Below are 20472 nucleotides of genomic sequence, written 5' to 3' on the forward strand. Positions count from 1 at the left end.
GCCAACACCAGATGCTCCACGCCTCCACCTATCTCCTCTCCTAAGCTCCTCCGCCACCGCCGCGACGACATCACAACTCTCACTCCGTCAAACCCTACAAGTTTCCGGGTCAATAGCGACTTTTTGTTTGTGGGGGGTTTTTAGAAATTGAGTTTTTGGATTTGTTTGAGTTTTTGTTTGATTAATATCAACAAGCAAAAATTAGATTTTTGTGTATTCAATATGAAATGCTAGAATTAAAGGGCGTTATAGAATTCAAGGACTCACTAGGTCTAGATCCCTGGAAAAAAAAAACTGAAAACTTCTTTTTTTGGGGCTTTTATAAATTAAGAATTCCAATTTAAGTTTTAACAAATTGGCTGAGAATTGTAATCAAAACTCAAATGTTATATTAAAGATCAAATTTCACTTGCGTGAGCCCCAAATTTATCTTTATAAATGCAATATTAGGAAGAGAGAATCAAATTCAGGATCTTAAGTGCATAAAAGTAAATGTAAACTTGGAAGTTTTATTCATGTTTTGACCATCAAAATTCAATTGAAATTATATTTGTTAAAGTTTCAGAAAGATCTGCCAAATGGCTTCAATACTAATATTGTTCTCAACTTAACCACCTGTTTTCCAAGAGATGTGAGATTTTATCCTGAAAGACCTTAGTGCAATTGAAGTTGAACTATTTGATATAAGTTCTAACTTGGTTTCGTGTGATGGCCAATGTGGGACTATTTGCTTTGTTCAACATGCCCCTCACGTTCGACCAGTTTGGAATAGTTATGCGTGGAACTACATCAGTGATGTTTGTAGGTGAACCCAATAATTCAGATCTAATCTAAATACCCACTCTAATAGCATGTTAAAATTTCAAAAAGACGGGTCAAATAATCCAACACCGATATTATCCCCAACTAACCACATATGACCCAAAGAGGTGTGGAGTTTTATTCTAAAGAACTCGGCGCAATGAAAAGTTGAACCATTTGATATATGTTTTGTGAGAAGGTCGATGTAGAACTTTTTGCTTTATTCAACAATATTTAGACCCAAATATAACATTTTAGTCCAAACTTTGCACCAAATTGACGCCTTAAAGTTGAAGGACGTTTACCTCAGCGTCACCATCATGTTCTGCAAGAGGGTCATCACTATATGTACTCAACAGCATTCCTGCAATTTTTATTTTGTGCAAGTAAAGTCATCATCTAGCTCTCGATCTAGTGGTACCTATTTCCGGTCTGATGGGTACTTACCTTCTAAATACTGAGACATCCAGAGGTTGTAATAATAAACACTGATAAGGCAATTTCTTGATTTCCTTTCAGACACTTGTGATAAAAACCCAAAGGGCAGAAAGCAAGCAATGGCTTCAAAACACATCTCACCAACCCATAAACTGAACTACATGAGCAGCAAAGTGTAAACAAAGGAAATATATCAAAACTGCATTTCCAAGAAACTTAATCCATTCTGGTTAAAAGCAGACGGGCGTCGCCCCAACATGTATACAACCAGCACACATCCCCTTTCCTCCAAAGAGAAAAACAAACGCAAAAGTTAATTCCAACCAGTGCCACTAAGTACAACTAATATGCAAAAAGCTGCCAATCAGACTATGTACTCTGAGTATATATGCTTCTTAAATCGTGTTTGTAACAATCAATTCTTGTATCGCGATCATGCCAACGGGCAGAAATAGAACCTGCCAAATGCGCCATACAAGAGACTTAGATCACTTTTAACCATAGCTAGACAGTGACATGAGCAGCACAACATAGTAAATCAACCTACCACTTGAATCATCGAGTTTCAACCCCACAAATTTCCGTCATGCCCTTCAAAAGTAAGATCTGAAGCTCCAGCATCCATCAAATTTGTACTTAACATAACATTGAAAGAAACTCCGAACTTACCTGAACATGAACAAAACTGGCAGCAGCAGAACTTAACAGAAAACTTGCAGTTAAATTTGGTGTTCAACCAAAAATTTCCCGGGATGGCAGAGTGTTTGATGCATGGCAGTTAAATTTGGTGTTCAACACGAACACCACCAGGCACACAGCTACCGTAGTCGTGTTGAGATTCAGCTTCAATTACACATCCTGCTCTATTAGCATTAATATATGTGTTTGGTATATGCAAAATACACAAATTCTTACTTAAAAACCCGTAACTAATTTCGGATTGGTAGACCTCAAAAAGAAAAATTGTGTGAGCGTGCGTTTGTATGGTATATGAACAATTCACACTTTTAAATCAGAACTAATTTCGGATTGGTAGACCTCAAAAAGAAAAATTGTGTGTGAGCGTGCGTTTGTATGGTATATGAACAATTCACACTTTTAAATCAGAACTAATTTCGGATTGGTAGACCTCAAAAAAAGTTATTTTAATGCAGATGGATTTCAGAAACATTCGCTGTAAACCAAAATCATAATAAAAATGATACAGATGGATCATAAATGCCGGCAGTCAGATGATACGACAATCTGCTACATCACAAAGTAAGTGGTTAAGTTTTCAAGATCAACAACATAAAAATTAAAACAACAAAGTAATCAAACTACATAGCTGAGAAGCACAAATACAGAGGTAACATTGAAGAAACATGGCTTCATAACGTAAAAGTGTAACAGGAAAAACAGCAACATGGGCGGGCATGCTGGTATATAGGTTCTAGGGAAGCTTGGTAATTTTGGTTTCTTGGACTTATAAGTAGATTCGTCAAGGTGGGCCATGACTATGTCATATGCTGGTTCATCTTCCGGTTTAGGCAGACAGTAGGCTAGCTTCAGGCTTCATAGAACTCAGCTGTTTCGATGGGATGGGAAAGGCAAAAAAGGGAAAACATAAGCATCAGAATTTTATATACAGGGAGATTGGATAGGTTATGATTATCAAATGACTGGCCAAGGGGTAATGCCAGTTATAACAACAGACGTGAAAATCTCAAAAGACAACCATAGTCTACCTGCTGGTACCATCATTAAACATAGTTTCTCCTCCGAGAAACAGGATTCTGGCTAGATAACCTGATATCATAAGCTTCAAATCAGGATTAATGCGTTTCAAGAACAGCATTTGTGGAAAAAAAGAAACAGGCTACTTAATTATTAAACCCGAGATTAGAAGCCTACTGTGCTCATGAACAAACCCAGATAACTCTATTCAGAGATATTTGTGTCTAAAATCCGTTAAGTGTTACCACAAAGTCCCAGATTTAGAATTTTATGAATATCCAACTTGAGGTTCTACACTAACTGTGAAGTTGTCACCTAAAATTGGGGATACAGCTAGCTACTTGATATATATTTGCACAAAAAGAGCAACAGAACACAAAAAAAATTTGAAAAAAAAGGAGGGGAGGATATGAAACTAAGAAGAGGCAATTCAAGAATGAAAAGACAATGGAAGAAAGTTTTACCCAGAACTACCACTCCGCCCGGAAGAATAACCCCCGTAGGCTCCATAAGCGCTGCCGCTACCACCAATCTACATATGATTTGAAGAAAAAGTGTTGTCAAGTGAAAAAGAAGAAAAACTTTGTAAAGTGAAAATTAGTCACCTTATTCTTAGAAGAAAAGTCTAAAAATAGCAGTAAAAATATACCTGTGAACCACCATAACTTCCATAACTGTCATTAGCAGCAAAATCACTTGAGCCACCATAGCCAGCAGAATAAGAATGCCCACGACCATGTCTTTTACCATCCCTACTATCATAATTTGGACCATCTGGACCATCTGCTGACACAGGAAGATAAGGCAAAACTGGCAGGAATCCAGGCACTCCACCTTCCCTGTCGAAAAGGTTTGCTCTTAATCTGGTAACTACTTGTATAAGAGCATCCTTAACAATATCAAGTTCTCCAGAAATCTGTAAAATGAAACACAAAATTGTCAATATCTGTATGATACGAGCCAAATCAAGGAAACTCTAAACACATTATCAAAGAGAAAAAATTTCAAAATGACAAGAGAAAATACAACAGTCAGGAAAATCCAGAGGCATGATGAAAAAGACTTTACCTGCACCATCTCATCATCTTCAGATGCAATTTTGGGAAGATTTTCCTTAGAAAGTATGCGAATATTAGCTTTGGTAAGTCTCCTCATCTCAGTTACAATAGCCCCACCTTTCCCAATTAGGCAGCCAATTCGTGACGTTGGAACAAGTAGGCGGGTTGTGAATGAGATAATTCCTGAATCTCTTTCTACTTTTTCACTGCATCTGGGTTGCAAACGCACTGCTGCTTCAATGGTTGCTGAGAATGAGTCTTCAAAGAACTGTAATGGTACATGTTAAAAAAAACGATGATGTAAATCCTCCACCGATACAACTCCACGCAAAAAACAAATGGAGCAGTAATTCACCTCTTTTGCTGATACATTAATTAAGCAATCATCTCCTTCAGTAGCTGAACTATCAACCTTAATAACAGCCCCCGAATCCTGTCTGATTTGGTTAATTATGGTACCACCCTTTCCAATCACACCTCCAATATTCGCAGTTGGACAAACCAAGCGAATAGAAAATTCTTTCGAGGATGCTTCATCTCTTGGAGCTGAGTACAAGGAGCGTGACCAGTCTCCAACATCACCTTTGTACCCCCCTCCATAAGGACCCATCATTGGAGCAATTCCCATTAGTGGGGGACCACCAGATGGACCCATGAGTGAACCACCAGGATACATAGGCACCGAAGAAGTAAGTAAATGCTGAGATCGTGATGGATTATCATGAAGGCGAGATGCAATTTGAAAAAGAGCCTTCTTGACTAGTGGAGCTTCCCCAGATATCTGAATCCATGATCAATAACTTAATAAGCATACATATGAAAAGAATTTCCAGTACCTAGAAAACAAACAATTTGCACAAAGTGACTCCAAAGATTTCTCAACAATTCCACATCTCACATTCTAACATAGCATGCTCCATCAAACCCTGACCACTTATTAAGGAAAAAGAAATAAACATCACACATTTTACAAGCATGTAAGGTTAAGGGTCCAAAGAGTGGAATCGTGCAAATTAACATTACAGAAAGTACGATATAGACCAATAAGAACATGCAGAGCATTACTCTCTTCAGGTAAGATGTTGAAATGCTACCTAGAAATTTACCCATTAAAGACAAAAGCACCAAAAAACCCGAATCGAATCATAAATTTAAGACATATCCGTATGCAAGAAACAGGAAAAGTTCAAAAATTCATTAAAAAGTTCAAAAACTTATTCAATATACCTGCACAAGCTCATCAGAGTTCAAGGCACAAGCAGGCAGATGGTCATCCTTGAGAATCCGAATCTGTGCACCGGTTTCACTCCGAATGTTCTGAACAATCTGCCCTCCTTTCCCAATAATGCAACCGATCTGATCAGACGGCACAAGAAGCCGCACAATCACATGGTGCCCCCCGCCACCACTACTGCCACCGTCCGCCTCCTCCTCGTTATTATTATGCGTGTCCTCAGCAATCACCCTATCATGGACCCTGAACAGAGCGTCCTGAGCCGGAGCCACACACGTCCCGCCATCTTCGAACCCATTCGTCTCATCGCTCGCACTGTAAATAGTAACAACCCGCTCCTCGCTGCCCGGCACCGTCTCCCCAATTCGAATCTTGGACTTGGTGTCCCCCCTCAGCTGCTTCACAATCTCTCCTCCTCTCCCAATTATGCTCCCAATCTTCTTCACTGGGCACAAGTACCGGTACACCGTGTCCTCCGCATCGATGATGAATTGCTCCCTTTCCTCGCCGGGATTTCTCCTTTTGTTTCCTCCTCCGCCGCCGTTGTCGGCGTACTCCGACTGCGAATGAGAACGTTTTCCGTAACTATTTCTCTGACCTGCCATCGCTATCTATTTCCCAATCATTCAATCAACAAACAAAATCAGTGCGAAATCTGATTCAACTCTAATTTAGCAAAATTGGATATACAGGAACCCTAAATTGGAGAAGAAAATCGAGTACCTTTTGAACGGAGAGAGATATCGATCGAACTGCCAGATTATGCTGTCTCTGCGTTTTGGAATCTTAGATTTAGATTTCTAGGGTTTTGACCGCCCCTTCTTTTTCTTTTGTTATATACTCAGCCTTACTATACACACTTTGGACCCTTCCTCTTGTGAGGAAAATAAAACAACTAATTTTAAGTTATGTGTCATTTTTTTTTTTTAACCGAACGATAAATTTGTTAAATTAGATATTAAATTAATTATTTATATGATCCAAACCCATACCATTAACGGCTCAACTGCTTTCCATCACTATAGTAAATGACCACTTACAAATATGTGTTCTCAATATTACGTATCATTTAATATTATTAATAATTTAACCGTTAAATTAAAAATTTTGTAATTTTTTATATTCTTAATCTCGATCATGCATTTTTGTATTATTTAATATTATGCAATATCGAAGAAATTTGTTTTTCATGTGGCGGTAGTTTTAGTGTTACGTGTCATTTGCACATAAAAAAATATATTGCAAGATAAAAAATTAGCCAGTATAAAATGTAAACTACCTTTGTTTCGTCACTTTTGTTTCATTTAAGCAACTTGTATTTTATGAACCTTGTGATAAAAAATTTAATTCAAGACGAGAGTTTAGGATAAATACTTGTATTCAACTGAGCCACCAGCTCTTACAAATTAAAAAAGATAATTAGCAATTTTCTCCCAAACAAAATGATTTTTAAACCCCTCTGCCAACTAAAATCGCGTTCATAAAAAAGTAAAATTCAGTGTGTCAAAAAATTAATACAATACATTAATTGTAATAATACATTTTACATTTCAAATTGTGTTTCGGTTACATCGAAAAATTTATCCTTCGTGAGGAGATGACGCAGTGTGAGTTGTCTCTTATCAATTATAATCCTCCCACCTGACGTCCCCAGTTTCTACCCAATCCAATCGACTCCCACACTTTCTCGACGGCCAAAACACCCCAATCCCTCTCTAATCTCTCTCTCTTCCCCTAACCCTAACGCCCAACCCCCAACTTGGCCCACCCAATCTCCGCCCTATGTCGACATCGGGGACGCCGCAGTTCCGGTACACGCAGACGCCGTCGAAGGTGCTCCACCTCCGTAACCTCCCGTGGGAGTGCGCCGAGGAGGAGCTCATCGAGCTCTGCAAACCCTTCGGCAAGATCGTCAACACCAAATGTAATGTCGGCGCTAATCGCAATCAGGCCTTCGTCGAATTCGTACGCCTCTCTTACTTTTCTCATTTCTAATTTCAGTGTTGTATATTGGATGTTAATAAATTTATTGAATTTTCCAGAATTTATGACTTTTAGCTTGAGGGTTTTATTGTTAGCTGCCTAATTTGTGTGAATTTTACTAGATTTACGAAAAAAATTCAGAATTTTAATGAAGTCTAGCTTCAGGGTTATCCAGTTTGCTGCCTAATATGTATGAATATGCTTATTTCTTGTAAGGATTTTAGTTTTTATATCTTTCGCATCTGGCAATGTTTATATGTTGATGAATGTGGTTTTTTATTTTACAGTCAGACCTAAACCAGGCCATCAATATGGTTTCGTATTATGCTTCATCCTCGGAGCCTGCGCAGGTCCGTGGTAAAACCGTTTACATTCAGTATTCAAATAGACACGAAATTGTCAACAACAAAAGTCCGGGAGATGTGCCCGGAAATGTCTTGTTGGTAACCATTGAGGGTGTTGAAGCTGGCGATGTGAGCATTGATGTTATTCACTTGGTAAGTGCTTTTTGGCCCACATTTGGACATATCTTCTAATAAGTTGCAAAACTTTGTTTCAACCTGCCTGATCCATGTCTAGAGATCATGATATGCTGAGGTGTTTTCTACGTCATGGGATTCTGTATAAACGTTCAAATTGTATTTTTTTTTTTTTGTATAACACATGTTACTTTTTTCGTTTTTACTGAAATCAGTTGAATTACAGAAGGTTTTGTCTCTTATTTAAATTACTTCGTTGGAAGCAGTTTGGAATTATTATCATGTACGTCATACTCCTTTGTAAGGTCACGCATATATGCACAGGTGTCATTCTGCACTTATAACTCATCTGTTCAGAATTTTTTTGCTGCCCTTGGTATTTTCATCTGGGAGGGTTTCTGCTGTTGTCTTGTTTCCTGTTATATCAATGTAATATGTTTATGATGAACTGAATCATTTTTCAGGTGTTCTCTGCTTTCGGGTTTGTGCACAAGATTGCTACTTTTGAAAAAGCAGCAGGCTTCCAGGTGTGTATTGGATGATCTTTCTTAGTATTGCATATGATTTGTACTCCAGATGCTTCATGCTTATTCTCTCATTTTAATTTTGCAGGCATTGATTCAGTTCAGTGATGCTGTCACCGCATCTATGGCAAGGAATGCGTTGGATGGAAGAAGTATACCCAGGCAAGCACACTACATACGTTCCCTCCTCCCACCGTCATTTTCTCATTGATATCAGTACATCTGGGAAAGTGTATATTGTTGCTAATTTTGACATGTAATGCTTTGCATTCAGGTACTTGCTTCCGGAGAACGTCGGTTCATGCAACTTACGTATTTCATATTCTGCACATACCGATCTGAACATCAAGTTCCAGTCTCACCGAAGCAGGTAAGAAACAGACCCAACAGGTCAATAATCTATTTCTGGTTTTTATACTCGCTTCACTCTTCTGTGTCAGATTGTGACGATTGCTACACTCCTTCGCTGATTTTATTGCATGTTAAATCAATTGCTAATTGGTGTGTGTGCTTTTTGTCATCTAGGGGTTAGTGAAGCTTGGTAGCCAGAACACAGATGTGTTGTCATGGCCATTTAGTAATTCCTTGATCTTATATAGTACCCTTTATGTATTTATTATTGCGGAAATGTACCAAATTAGCACTGTATTCAGTCTTCATCTTACACTATCACACGCTATACAATACCTTCTATTTTTTTTGTCATCACATTTTTCTTGGTGGGATGGCTTCTTGTCCAGCATATTGTCAATGTCATATATTTGCAACATACTTTCTTTATACTAAATTATTAGATTTGGAATAAGATACTGCTAGACAACAAATATTACTGACACTGTTAATGCATGGTGAAAATGTGTTTACCTTCTTCTCATGATCATTAGAAATAATCACTTTTATTTAAATTTGACATAAATTTATTGGTAGTATGCTTCTAACACAAAGTGTTTAGAGGCTAATGCACAGTTACAAAAAAGAAATGTAAAAACTTACATGCCAAAAGAGAAATGTAAAAACTTACATGTCATAAATATTCTTATTCATTGCACGTAACATCTATAATTTGGAACTATCTATATTGTATTTTAGAGAACCCTCTTTTTCTACTAAAGCAGGTTAATTGGCGATTTAATCCTTCCAGTATTTAATGAATTGAGTAATATGTTAAATGTTAAGGACAATAAGGTGATTAAATAATACTTCCACAGAGCTCATCAAAGTTCATTCTTGATAAGTGTTCTTCTATTCGATATCTTCCTTTCTTTTTTTATTTGGTGAAACACTATATACCTTTTTTATTTGGGTTTCAAATTGGCTTTTTAAATGTGTTTCTGATCTTAGGCAGTTTTTTAGACTCTCGCATCAGTTTGTGCATGTAGTTGTGGCTTAATAAGTATGATTTTGGTTGCATTGATCCTGCAGGGACTATACAAATCCGCACCTTCCTGTAAATCCTACTGCAATAGAGGGAATTATGCAGGTTTCTTCTTGGCTTTAGAACATTCTTTTTAATATGTATTATGCAGTATTGGGTATTACTACGTAAGCGATAAGGCCAACATTGCTCTGACTTTATTTCCATCTCCAGCCTACTGTAGGTCCTGATGGAAAGAGGAAAGAGGTGGAGAGTAACGTGCTTCTTGCTTCAATTGAAAATATGCAGTATGCTGTCACTGTGGATGTTATTCACACGGTTAGGATTTATACCTTTCATGCCTTTTTAGTGCTCAGAGTACTAAGAGGATTTATAGATATCATGATCCTTTCTTATATGCTACAGGTGTTCTCTGCGTTTGGCACTGTCCAAAAAATTGCTATATTTGAGAAGAATGGCCAAACACAAGCATTAGTTCAATACCCTGGTATTTCCTCTTTCAGTACGACTTTTTGATTTGTCACTGATCTTTGAGAATTCGACTGTGGCTGACTTGTGAGTTGTTATTTTCAGATCTCAATACTGCAGCAGTTGCCAGAGAAGCTCTAGAGGGACACTGCATATATGATGGTGGCTATTGTAAGCTTCATCTATCATACTCTCGTCATACTGATCTCAATGTAAAGGTATAAATATGAGTTTTTGAGTTAAAACCGTTCATGAGAATAAAAATAAGAAGGAAAATGTAAAGATATCTTTGGAGGAATAAGTGGATCTATTCTTGGTCAAAAAACGATTTGGTCCTTAAAATGTATGCTTCTTGACACCTACTTTTCCATCTGATTATCTCAATGCATTACTAAAATATCTTTCCTGAGATTTTGATTGCTTGTATTTATTTTTACTTGCAGGCGTATAGCGACAAAAGTAGGGACTACACAATCCCAGATGCTAGTTTACTTGCGGCACAACAAGTTGCTGGTTACCCTCCTCCTCCAGGAGCTTGGCAGAATCCTCAGGCTGCTCCGATGTACCATGGCAATGAGTACAGTGGTGCAACTTCTGTGCAGGCCCAAGCTCCTCCAGGTCCTCCAGGACAATCCCCATCATGGGATCCAGCCATGCAGGGAGGCATATCAACGTTTGGTTCGTCTCCTAGCACCTTTCCTGGTCAACCATACCAAGCATCGTCTGGTCCTGTATATGCCTCTGCAGCAATGCCAGCGGGTTCTTCGCCTATCCAATCAGGCCCAACTTCTTCAGGTATGGGTTCTAGGGGAATGTCTCAGCCAGGCGTTCCACCCAATGTGCGACCTGGTGGTGGTGCTTCATCTCCAGGGGTTCGGCCTCCTGGTGCCTCACCATCCTACTACGGCCAATAGGATGTAGTATTTCAAAGAATGCTGGGTCTTGCCGGTCTCATCTTTTGTGTTTTTTGGTCGGGAATGTGTCCGGACGTTAAACTTTAAACCCCGAATTCAGTTTGCAGTGTTGGAAACTCAGCACTGCCCCTGCTTTGATTGGAACCCCTTCTTGTGGTTTTAGTTTGAATAGGCCATATGTATTGTTTTCCAATACATTTTTGTGTATCCGCACCCTCGTAAGTCCTGGTACGGTTTTAATATGCTCAACAACAATTTGATGGTTCCTTAAACTTGCTTATTCTTGGGATTCTATTGTGACGATTTTTTAAACCAATCATGCACTGTCTGTCGTGTTTTTTAATCTCTAGTGCACGATTAGTTTGGGCTGCAACGGTGACATCCGGTGCTGTTGAGCAGGGAAATCATTTTCACGAACCATATGGAAAGTTCAACCAAAGTAATAGTATACTGCAAAGAGTGATGCTATCCACACATTCTTTTTATTTCTTACACCTTCTGTTAATTTATGTTGTTTGATTTTTTTCAATTTATTCAATCTAACGGCCTAAAATTGAGTAGAGTGTGTAGGAGGAAAAAAAGAGACATGGACAGCACCACGCTCGTGCAAAGTCTGTAATGAAAGGTCGACTTCAGGGTTGGCCTACTTCGTTTAAAACAAGAGAGCTGTGCAGGCTTCTGGTTCAACTCAACACGAACAACCTTCTCACTGTACCAGTAGGGCATGTGAGTTACCATGTGATTCAGACAGTGGAGTATGAGAGCTGCCAACTGTCCGCCTCCAAACATAATCAAACCCGATAGAGGAGAAAAACTTAAATGCAACCGGATGTCATATGCCTCGTGCCTATCTCTCCGAGCGATGAGCACAAAGTGACATACGCTGATCGTGCCTAAGATTTTGCCGCGATGGTGACTGGAGAGCTCTCGGATCTCAAACATTCCACTATGTTTCTTTCCCGGATGCCTCGAGATATGCCAAGATTAATCAAACACAGCCAGCATTCGTTTTGTGGCTATACAGTATGAGATTCATACGGTTGTTTTTTCATTAGTTGTAATCTTTGTCAGTCTTTGCCTTTAACTAAAAATCGAAGTCTGTGTTTTCATCTTCATATATACATGGATGTCATTTTCTTTCATTGCATTTTCATGGAGAAGTGGGAGAAAGAGAAAACATGTGCCTTTGTCTATGTCGGCAGCAGATGCTTATCATCTCAGGAACATGGCAAATCTTGACTTAGTGCTTCTGTAGAGTTACAAGTAATTAGTATATTGCAGACTGTCAATCCCCATTGATGATGATCATACTAATATAATCGGTAGCTAGACACAGTTGGAGATCCAATTTGTTTTAGTATTGTGATGTGTATCTTTTTATTTGAAAGACAATTATATTATTACGGAAGTGATTAAATTGGAGATCCAATTATATTATAATATTCTGCACCTTTTCTTATCATTTTGTTTATTAAATTTCTTTTCGATTATTCAATTCAGTAGTCAAAAACAACAAATGAAGGTGTAGAAAGTGAAAATGAAGCGCATAAATCACCATCCATTTTTAGGTTTTTTAGCCAAAATGGTCGTTGAGAGTAGAGTAAGTACTCATTTTGGTCTTTGAGATTGTCCATTGTTAATCATTTTGATCATTCCGTGAAAAATCTCTGTTAAATTGAGGGTATTTTTGTCAGATCAACCTCTTCACTTGAGCTGATGGTTTCTTCAATTTAACGGAAGTTTTTACAAAAGAACCAAAATGATTGACGTTGGACAATCTCAAGAACTACTTCTATTGATTTTAAATATCAAGGAACAAATGGTAAGTTATATTAGTCTCCGAAACCATTTTGACTAAAAAGCTTATTATAAATGTTTAATTAATCAATAGTGAAAAGTTTTGAGAAGAAGTCATACATGGAATTGGATCCCATATAGATCCACTTTGTGGGGATCCTTAGGATCTTCACATATTAACCATTTATTGTGTATCGTGCAGTCAGAAATCATTTAACTTTTTTTATTTAAAATTAAACATAAATAATATATAATAAAAATTAACTGCACGATGTACGATAAACGATTAGAACATGAGAATTCTTAAAATCCCTACAAAGTGAATCCAGAGAGGATCCAATTCCGTCGTACATCAAACAGCTTTCAATTCTAAGTACCACATTTCCTTAATCTGTCAAGCATTCATATGCTGTCAATTAGGTGGTGGTTGTCCTTTGCAACCTCATACATGGTCCACCAAAATAACTCCAAATAATTGAGAAAAGTTATTTCACTTATAACATATGTTACGTTCAGGTCCTTCTAATTTACAATGCAGCATTGTCTAAAGTAACGGTTCCTCCATGTTGGCTGGTGATGTCGTACCACATGCCAAGTTAAAAGTTTGCAAGAAGTCTGTTATCAAAAGTTAATTAAATATATATATATATATATATCGATTGAGAGGAGGAATCCGAACTTAGAAAGCTTAGATAAATTAGGCCAAGAATGAGTTGGTCAAAATTCCAGCACTTGTTATGGGTACAATAAGCTTGAGCATGTAAGTAAGAAAGTAAATAAGAAAGTGACTAATGACATGTTTACTTATCATGAATGACAGAGTAACAAACTTAAAACTTAATAAAAATGGGAAGGAATGAAAATCGGATCAATTACCTCATAGTAGGATCCAATTCTAAGAATTAACAGAACTTAGAAATCAGTTAGAAATGGTAGCTCCAAAGAATGTGGTAATTTACCTTTGTGGTGATGAAAATGAAAGACAATGAAGGAGATTGAACATACACGTTTTGTGTTTATATATTACTCGATTTCATCCGGCTAACCAGACGTCATATGCCCGGTCAGAGCTAGAACAATAATTAACTGCAGCAATGAATTTTCTGAATGTATTTAGCTGTGCATTGGACTAATAACTAATTATGATATGGTCTAATGTGGTCTAACTTGATGGCTTAGTTAGGACTGTAATCAAGGGTCTAATGCAGCATGCTTACGTTATTAACTAATAACGAAGAAGCGTAATTATGTTTTTGATGTGTCACTCAAGAAAGATACATGCACAATCATATACACCTACTAACATGCAAATCATGGTTTGTCTCCCTCTCTCTCTACATAATACATCGTGTCTTTAATGTGTTAATTATTACATGAGAAGAGAGACTGGAAATAATAGGATTTTTCTCCAGTCACTCTACGCATGCATATGTATTACACTTTACGTCACAGTCAATAGACTCATCAAATTAATAACGCAGAATTGCCATCAAATGGCGTTTGAAAGGCAAGTGCATGTGATCGAGAAGTATATACGGATTACGAAAGCACGCACCATCAGCATCAAACCCTAGTTACAATATTTTAATGTCCATATCATCAGTCACAAATATTGGCCGTTGTTTTCAAAGGTTTTGTGAGTTCAGTTACGTTCAAAATGATGCATACTAAGAGCAACTCCAACGTGTGAAACTTCCCTCCAGGCAATACACTATGTTATCCATCTAGTGAACAGTAACTACCTTTAATAAACAGTAATCACCTTTTGCATCTCCACCGTTGCACTTCAATAACCCTGGTAATAGGCAATAAAATATTAATATTTTTTTTATTATAAAATAATACAAAATAATTTTAATTGTAATTTCGTATAAGATTTTTAATCGTTCTTGTTGCGCCATGTGTCATTATCTGAAGTATTATTAAATAATAAAAAATAATTTTATTTGTAATTTCAGATAAGATTTTTAATCGTTCTCGTTACGCCACTTGTCATAAAATCCGAAAAGACAATTATTGGGGATGGATTTCCGATAAAAATTTTAATCGTACTCGTTGCGCCACATGTCATTATCCGAAAATACAATTATTGGTGATGGATTTTTTGATAAGATTATTAACCAATCACGTCTCGCCACGTGTTATAATTTGTTTACAATCTTTGAGGATAGATTTTCATCAAATTTTTAACGAATGATGGCATGCCACGTGGCATTATCTACAACCTAATCCTTTTTTAATCCTCTATAAATAATATATTGTTACTTGATCCAAGTAATTTTCCCCACTTCGAATATTAGTACTAGCTTGTGCCAAGGCGTCTCTCCACGTACTAAACGATTGGCTAAGTAATTTCCAACGACGACATCGATTATTTGGCTCTTTTCCCACCAATTTTCTCAAGATAATTGGTATAATTTGACTCCAACCCAGCTAGTACACAACGCAACATCTTCAAAAATCAACCAATTCGTACCTGCATTAGTAGTCATTTTGTTGAAAAAAAATGGATTGAAACTTTGAGAGAAAGAAATGAATGTGATTGAAAGTAGTTGAGAAAATATGAAATTGTGGTGTAAGGTAGATGATAATGAGAAGGTATTTATAGAAAAGTAAAAACAATTTTTTACAAAAAAAAATTCAGATTTTTTTTTGAATTTTTTACAATTTTTTTAAATTATTATTCAACTAATTAATCTCTGCCGTTGGATATAAAAAAAATTTTGAATTCCAACACTCCAGATTGTGCCATGTGTCACAACAGTAACTTTTCTTAATTTTAAAACTATTTTTTTATTACCGTTGCATATCGGACGGCCCATTTTAAAGAGCCGTTGAGATTGAACGCACCGTGGGAAGCCACGTGGCTTCCCAACGGTAACTGTACTGGCCCCTAGGGTCTAAAACTTGTCTGCTAACTCGCCCCCACGCACGAGTGAGGCGCACGCACCTGACAGAAAAAAATTTAAAATTGTCACTAACGCCAGGCTGACGTTAGCCCTGCGTTAGGTCCACCTTAGGCTCATAGGCTGGCAATTCCTCACAGGCCTCTTGCTAGGGCCTGACCATTCCCTCAGGCTCCCAACGCTGAAGTGCTTCTGCCGGGCTATGGAGCCCTGTTTGGTCCACCTTCCCCCGAGCACCAGCCAACACTGGAAGTGCTCTAACACTTGGGGTTGGGTGATTAATTAGACATTGTCTGTTAGGCTTAGCTGTATACACACACGCACGTGCGCGCACACACATACATATATATATATATATATATATATATATATATATGTGTGTGTGTGTGTGTTGAGTGAGTGAGTGGTGCAGACATACGCTAACATATGTCTTCTGACAGTGCAGTTGGTGAAAACCTTGGCCTCTGCCTTGTTGACCATGAAGACCAGTCTAAACAACTTCTTCCAATCACAGAGTTCACTTCACTAATAAAAGAATAGCTTCAGTTGATTTTTACTAGGGAATGAACACAAATAGGACTAAAGCTGCACTAAGCGAAGAATAAAAGAGCGCTAAGTCGTGAAATTATACATTCGGTTTATTGTTTGTTTAGCGTATATATTGCAGACTTGTATATAACGAAAGTTAATAACTAACTCTATTTGTGCATATTTGTCTTTATACAGTCTCAAGATCTTCTATACACACATATAATTTCTCTTTTCTTTACAATGTTGAGCAAACCCAAATTCTTGGTTTTGCAACAATCAGTATTGTCCAATGCTGATAAGGTCGTTGGTGTAGATCACGGAGACGAGAAAATTGAAAGCATTAAGGCCCACAAAATTTCGTCCAAAGATACGCTGTTTTCACATCGACTACTAGACAAGGCTTCTATTCTTTATGAACTTGACATCAAATCAAGGTGCACATGCAGAATAAAGTTTCTGGACGTAAAGGTAAAAACCCACATGACCACTTTGCAAAATGGTTGTCCCTACTGCACACCACCATATGACCACAAGGCTACCCCATAGATTTAAAGTCACTCCCTCTCCATCTACCGTTTGGCTTGTAATAAATGATATCTATCTTTCCCGGACAAGGATTGTCTGCCCTCCCACTTCAGATGTCCTTTCGTGTCCTCCTATTTGTGTGGTCACAGTTAAGCCACATCAATATTTTATATTACTATTCATTTTTGTCTTTTTATCTCTATTAAAAAAACAATATAAAATATTGATGTGGCTTAACCGTGACTACACAAAATAGGAGGACACGGGAGGACACCGAAAGTGGGAGGGCAGACAATCCTTGTCCATCTTTCCCATACACCCTAAGAGATTCTTAGCTATAGCCTATTCGGGTTGTATATTTTATTGTGTTTAACTTTCTTATTACGTAACTTGGTCACGTGTCGTGGAATGAATCCAATGAACTATATGACCGGTTAAAAGAAGAAGATAATAAACATGAAACGTTATACATGTGCGGTTATCCCATCAATGGTTGGTCCGAATGAACGGAATTTTATTAGCAAATCTAACAACAGCAAGGCACACTTGTTGCAAATGAAAACTTTCAAGCCCTAGCTATTTGCAGTCTTTGCAGGCAGTAGTACAAAAAGAGTAAGTTGCCAACAACTACATGATCTGTTTTCAATAAAATTGGAGTTTGGACATGTAAACTCCATCATGGCAATACATTAAGAGTAAATATGAACAGCTCCTAAAATTTGCCATCTTCAGTATCTCTGCTTTCACAAACAGATTATTTTATTTTTTCTATGCATGACAGGAGAAAATTTTGAATAAGTCAGGGTATTCAACCACGTAATCTGTTGGACATCTCTCACAAAGACAATATCTCATACATTACAATATCTCATACATTTAGTTCTATGTCGGACTCCACATCAGTCCCCACCAGTATGAGAATTGCCCTATACACGTAGCCCTACCAAAATTTCTCGCATGTGAGGGTCATCTTGTTGGTAGAGAAGTTGAGCCAAGTTTACTCTCTGCCACACTTAAGGTTCACTACGGCAATTGCCAAATGGTGGAAACTTGAAAACCACGCGGTTTGAACCCTAAAAACCGCTCTCGGTCCCCAAAAACTGCATTGATTCTACTACAACAGCTATATAGCATGAGAGTCCCCAAAACCACTTAGCAGCATGCATGATCCCAACAGCTCAAAAATTGTCAGCTGTTGTCATTTCAGGTGTGATGTTGACTGACTTCTATTTATTCTTCTTCAAAACAATCAAACCCTCCCTCCCTGCCTCTTCATTTCCTCACCACTTCTTCATCTATCAGCATTTCCTCACTGTAATAATTCTCTCTTTCCTCTTTCTCCTTTTCTCAATAATAGTACACTACTGTGTACTATTTATTACAAGCTATCTAGTTTTCTTCTATAAATTTAGTAATGCTAAAGAGTTCGTAACTTCATACTCTCCTTATTGTGCAGGAAAATGGCTTTTTTCGGGATTCTTGTAATTGGGTTTCTCTCACTTGTCTCTTCTGTTAATGGCTACTATGGAGGTTGGTCCAATGCTCATGCAACCTTTTATGGAGGTGGTGATGCTTCCGGCACAATGGGTATGCCTCACTCTATGATTTTGATTTAATGAACGGAATGGTTAGTAGCATTACAAAATATTCATCATGTACTCCTTCGTTCCTTACTTTTATTGACAAAAATACATGATAACAATTTCGGAGTGCCAATAACAGCTCTGGATAATTATTTATGTTAAAAGTGATACATTTGTTGCAAACTAGACTTTCACTTTATTCTATTTGTCCTTACTAGATTTGGGCATGCAATTTGTTTGTAGGTGGGGCTTGTGGGTATGGGAACCTCTACAGCCAGGGCTATGGGACTAACACAGCAGCTCTAAGCACTGCATTGTTCAACAATGGCTTGACCTGTGGAGCATGCTATCAGATCAGGTGTGTGAATGACCCACAGTGGTGCCTCCCTGGCTCCATCATAGTCACTGCCACAAACTTTTGCCCACCAGGTGGCTGGTGCGACCCTCCCCAGCAACACTTTGATCTCTCTCAGCCTGTCTTCCTCCGCATTGCCCAATACAAAGCTGGGGTTGTCCCAGTGTCCTACAGAAGGTAAATTAAATCATTTGTCCCTAATGGGTTCTCTTATAAGGTGCTGAGTACCAATGAGACCTAATTATGTTAAGATTTCAGAGACTTGGTCTAACATTGATATTAATTTTCCTCAACTTAACCACCTACGTAACTCAGGTTAAGGGTTTTATCACAAAGAGGTCATTATATTAGTAGTGGAACCACTATTATATACTATATTTTATTTTGTCAAGTTTCCGACATGTTTCCATTGTGCTTTGTAGGGTTAGATGCAGGAGAAGAGGAGGCATAAGGTTCACTGTGAATGGACACTCTTACTTCAACTTAGTCCTTGTGACAAACGTCGGTGGTGCTGGAGATGTGCAATCTGTGGCCATCAAGGGCTCCAGGACTCGGTGGCAAGCAATGTCAAGAAACTGGGGCCAAAACTGGCAGAGCAATTCTTACCTCAATGGACAAAGCCTCTCTTTTATTGTGACCACCAGTGATGGCCGCAGATTGGTTTCTTACAATGTTGCCCCTCCTAATTGGTCATTTGGTCAGACATATACTGGGAGACAGTTTCTCTATTAGTTAATTATCTCTCTATGTATGGTTAGAAAAGCTTATTTTACTACTCCAGTTTGTTTAGCTGCATATGTGGTAAAAATTTAAGGGTAAAAGATGAAAAGGGTTTGCTTATAAGGGTAAAAAATGGAAAGGGTTGAGTGACCTCTTTCATTTGATAATAGATTTGTGAGTTTTTTCAGGTCATGGCTTGGATTATTCTGAAGCCTCATGGCCATATCTGCGAGAGAGAGAGAGAGAGAGAGAGAGAGAATCTGTTTGTAAGGCAGTTTGGTAGTGGAAATTTACCACCCGCTGTTAGTTCATGAAGTTATGAATATTGAATAGAAGAGGTGTTTCTTTTACTAAGATTAGCAAATGCAGTAGCAGAAGAGGTCTTACAATCAGCTTTGTGTAATGTCATTGTAATAAACTCGGGCTGCGTATTCTGCGCCTTTAATTACATTCTAAGCCGATATTAATCTAAACTACTCTAATTATGGGATGAAACCTGAACTCAAGTGTAAGGGAGCATGCACATATTGTTTTGACTAACCAACCTAGTTAAGGTCTACAATTACGTTGGAGATTATAATTGAGTGTAAAAGATGAAGCATACTTTGTCTAGTCCACTGTGCTGGAAGAAAAATCTTAACTTATGTCTGGTGAAAAAAGGGAAAGAGATCCTCTCCTAATCTCTTTCACCTAGGTCACTTAATCAAGTGATCCGGATCCTTAAAATTTGTTCTAACGATTAAAAACATGGGCTTCCTTTAAAAATTTTAGTAACTTTAGCCATTGGATCAAATTTCAAGAGCCTGAATCACTTGATTAGGTTACCTAAATGGAAGAGATTAGATGATAATCTCTTTCCGTGAAAAGAGGGAAAACCCCATAAGAGAATACATACATACATACATACATACATATATATATATATATATATATATATATTGCCATGTATATGTCATCCATTTTAATGCAGATAGTGAAATATTTATGTCATGTATATATCATCCATTTTAATGCAGATAATGAAATATTTTGGAGCTGTTGCAGAAAGTACGAATGGAATACAAC

At 37.7% G+C, this 20472-nt stretch overlaps 3 protein-coding genes across 5 annotated transcripts; 2 read left to right on the forward strand and 1 right to left on the reverse strand.

Moving 5' to 3' along the window:
- Positions 1 to 1415: 1415 nt before the first annotated feature.
- On the reverse strand, positions 1416 to 6098 carry LOC137707986 (RNA-binding KH domain-containing protein RCF3-like). 2 transcript variants are annotated; one of them, XM_068446947.1, is made up of 10 exons: positions 5971 to 6098; positions 5241 to 5858; positions 4369 to 4794; positions 4024 to 4281; positions 3605 to 3871; positions 3420 to 3487; positions 2967 to 3027; positions 2369 to 2806; positions 1787 to 2188; positions 1416 to 1697 (listed from the first exon to the last, which is right to left on the reverse strand). In XM_068446947.1, exons 2-7 carry the CDS (start codon positions 5850 to 5852, stop codon positions 2982 to 2984), a joined length of 1677 nt encoding a protein of 558 aa, XP_068303048.1. In that variant the 5' UTR covers positions 5853 to 5858; positions 5971 to 6098; the 3' UTR covers positions 1416 to 1697; positions 1787 to 2188; positions 2369 to 2806; positions 2967 to 2981. The 2 variants fall into 2 exon arrangements, with proteins under 2 accessions (XP_068303048.1, XP_068303047.1); XM_068446946.1 differs by having other exon boundaries at positions 1787 to 2806.
- Positions 6099 to 6860: 762 nt separating this feature from the next.
- Positions 6861 to 11307, forward strand: LOC137708235 (polypyrimidine tract-binding protein homolog 1-like). 2 transcript variants are annotated; one of them, XM_068447269.1, is made up of 10 exons: positions 6861 to 7212; positions 7518 to 7727; positions 8174 to 8236; positions 8322 to 8395; positions 8508 to 8603; positions 9656 to 9713; positions 9822 to 9926; positions 10014 to 10095; positions 10182 to 10247; positions 10520 to 10827. In XM_068447269.1, the coding sequence occupies exons 1-10, from the start codon at positions 7030 to 7032 to the stop codon at positions 10525 to 10527; spliced, it is 945 nt and encodes a 314-aa protein (XP_068303370.1). In that variant the 5' UTR covers positions 6861 to 7029; the 3' UTR covers positions 10528 to 10827. The 2 variants fall into 2 exon arrangements, with proteins under 2 accessions (XP_068303370.1, XP_068303369.1); XM_068447268.1 differs by having other exon boundaries at positions 6867 to 7212; positions 10182 to 10294; positions 10520 to 11307.
- A 6398-nt stretch (positions 11308 to 17705) lies between these two features.
- On the forward strand, positions 17706 to 19857 carry LOC137707519 (expansin-A10-like). The gene is made up of 4 exons (XM_068446402.1): positions 17706 to 17956; positions 18206 to 18336; positions 18576 to 18864; positions 19110 to 19857. Exons 1-4 carry the CDS (start codon positions 17910 to 17912, stop codon positions 19417 to 19419), a joined length of 777 nt encoding a protein of 258 aa, XP_068302503.1. The 5' UTR covers positions 17706 to 17909; the 3' UTR covers positions 19420 to 19857.
- The last annotated feature ends 615 nt before the right edge of the window (positions 19858 to 20472 follow it).

This window comes from Pyrus communis, chromosome 11 (genome assembly GCF_963583255.1).
Source record: "Pyrus communis chromosome 11, drPyrComm1.1, whole genome shotgun sequence".
NCBI classification, from domain to species: domain Eukaryota; kingdom Viridiplantae; phylum Streptophyta; class Magnoliopsida; order Rosales; family Rosaceae; genus Pyrus; species Pyrus communis.

Coding starts and splice junctions, on each gene's coding strand:
- LOC137708235 (XM_068447268.1), top strand. CDS start 7,030: ATGTCGACATCGGGGACGCCGCAGTTCCGGTACACGCAGACGCCGTCG. Junction 7,728..8,173: donor GCATTGATGTTATTCACTTG/GTAAGTGCTTTT, acceptor ATCATTTTTCAG/GTGTTCTCTGCTTTCGGGTT. Junction 9,927..10,013: donor CTGTGGATGTTATTCACACG/GTTAGGATTTAT, acceptor TATATGCTACAG/GTGTTCTCTGCGTTTGGCAC.
- LOC137707519 (XM_068446402.1), top strand. CDS start 17,910: ATGCATGATCCCAACAGCTCAAAAATTGTCAGCTGTTGTCATTTCAG. Junction 17,957..18,205: donor GTCAGCTGTTGTCATTTCAG/GTGTGATGTTGA, acceptor CTTATTGTGCAG/GAAAATGGCTTTTTTCGGGA. Junction 18,865..19,109: donor GTCCCAGTGTCCTACAGAAG/GTAAATTAAATC, acceptor TGTGCTTTGTAG/GGTTAGATGCAGGAGAAGAG.
- LOC137707986 (XM_068446947.1), bottom strand. CDS start 5,852: ATGGCAGGTCAGAGAAATAGTTACGGAAAACGTTCTCATTCGCAGTCG. Junction 4,282..4,368: donor TTAATGTATCAGCAAAAGAG/GTGAATTACTGC, acceptor GTACCATTACAG/TTCTTTGAAGACTCATTCTC. Junction 3,488..3,604: donor GAAGTTATGGTGGTTCACAG/GTATATTTTTAC, acceptor AATCATATGTAG/ATTGGTGGTAGCGGCAGCGC.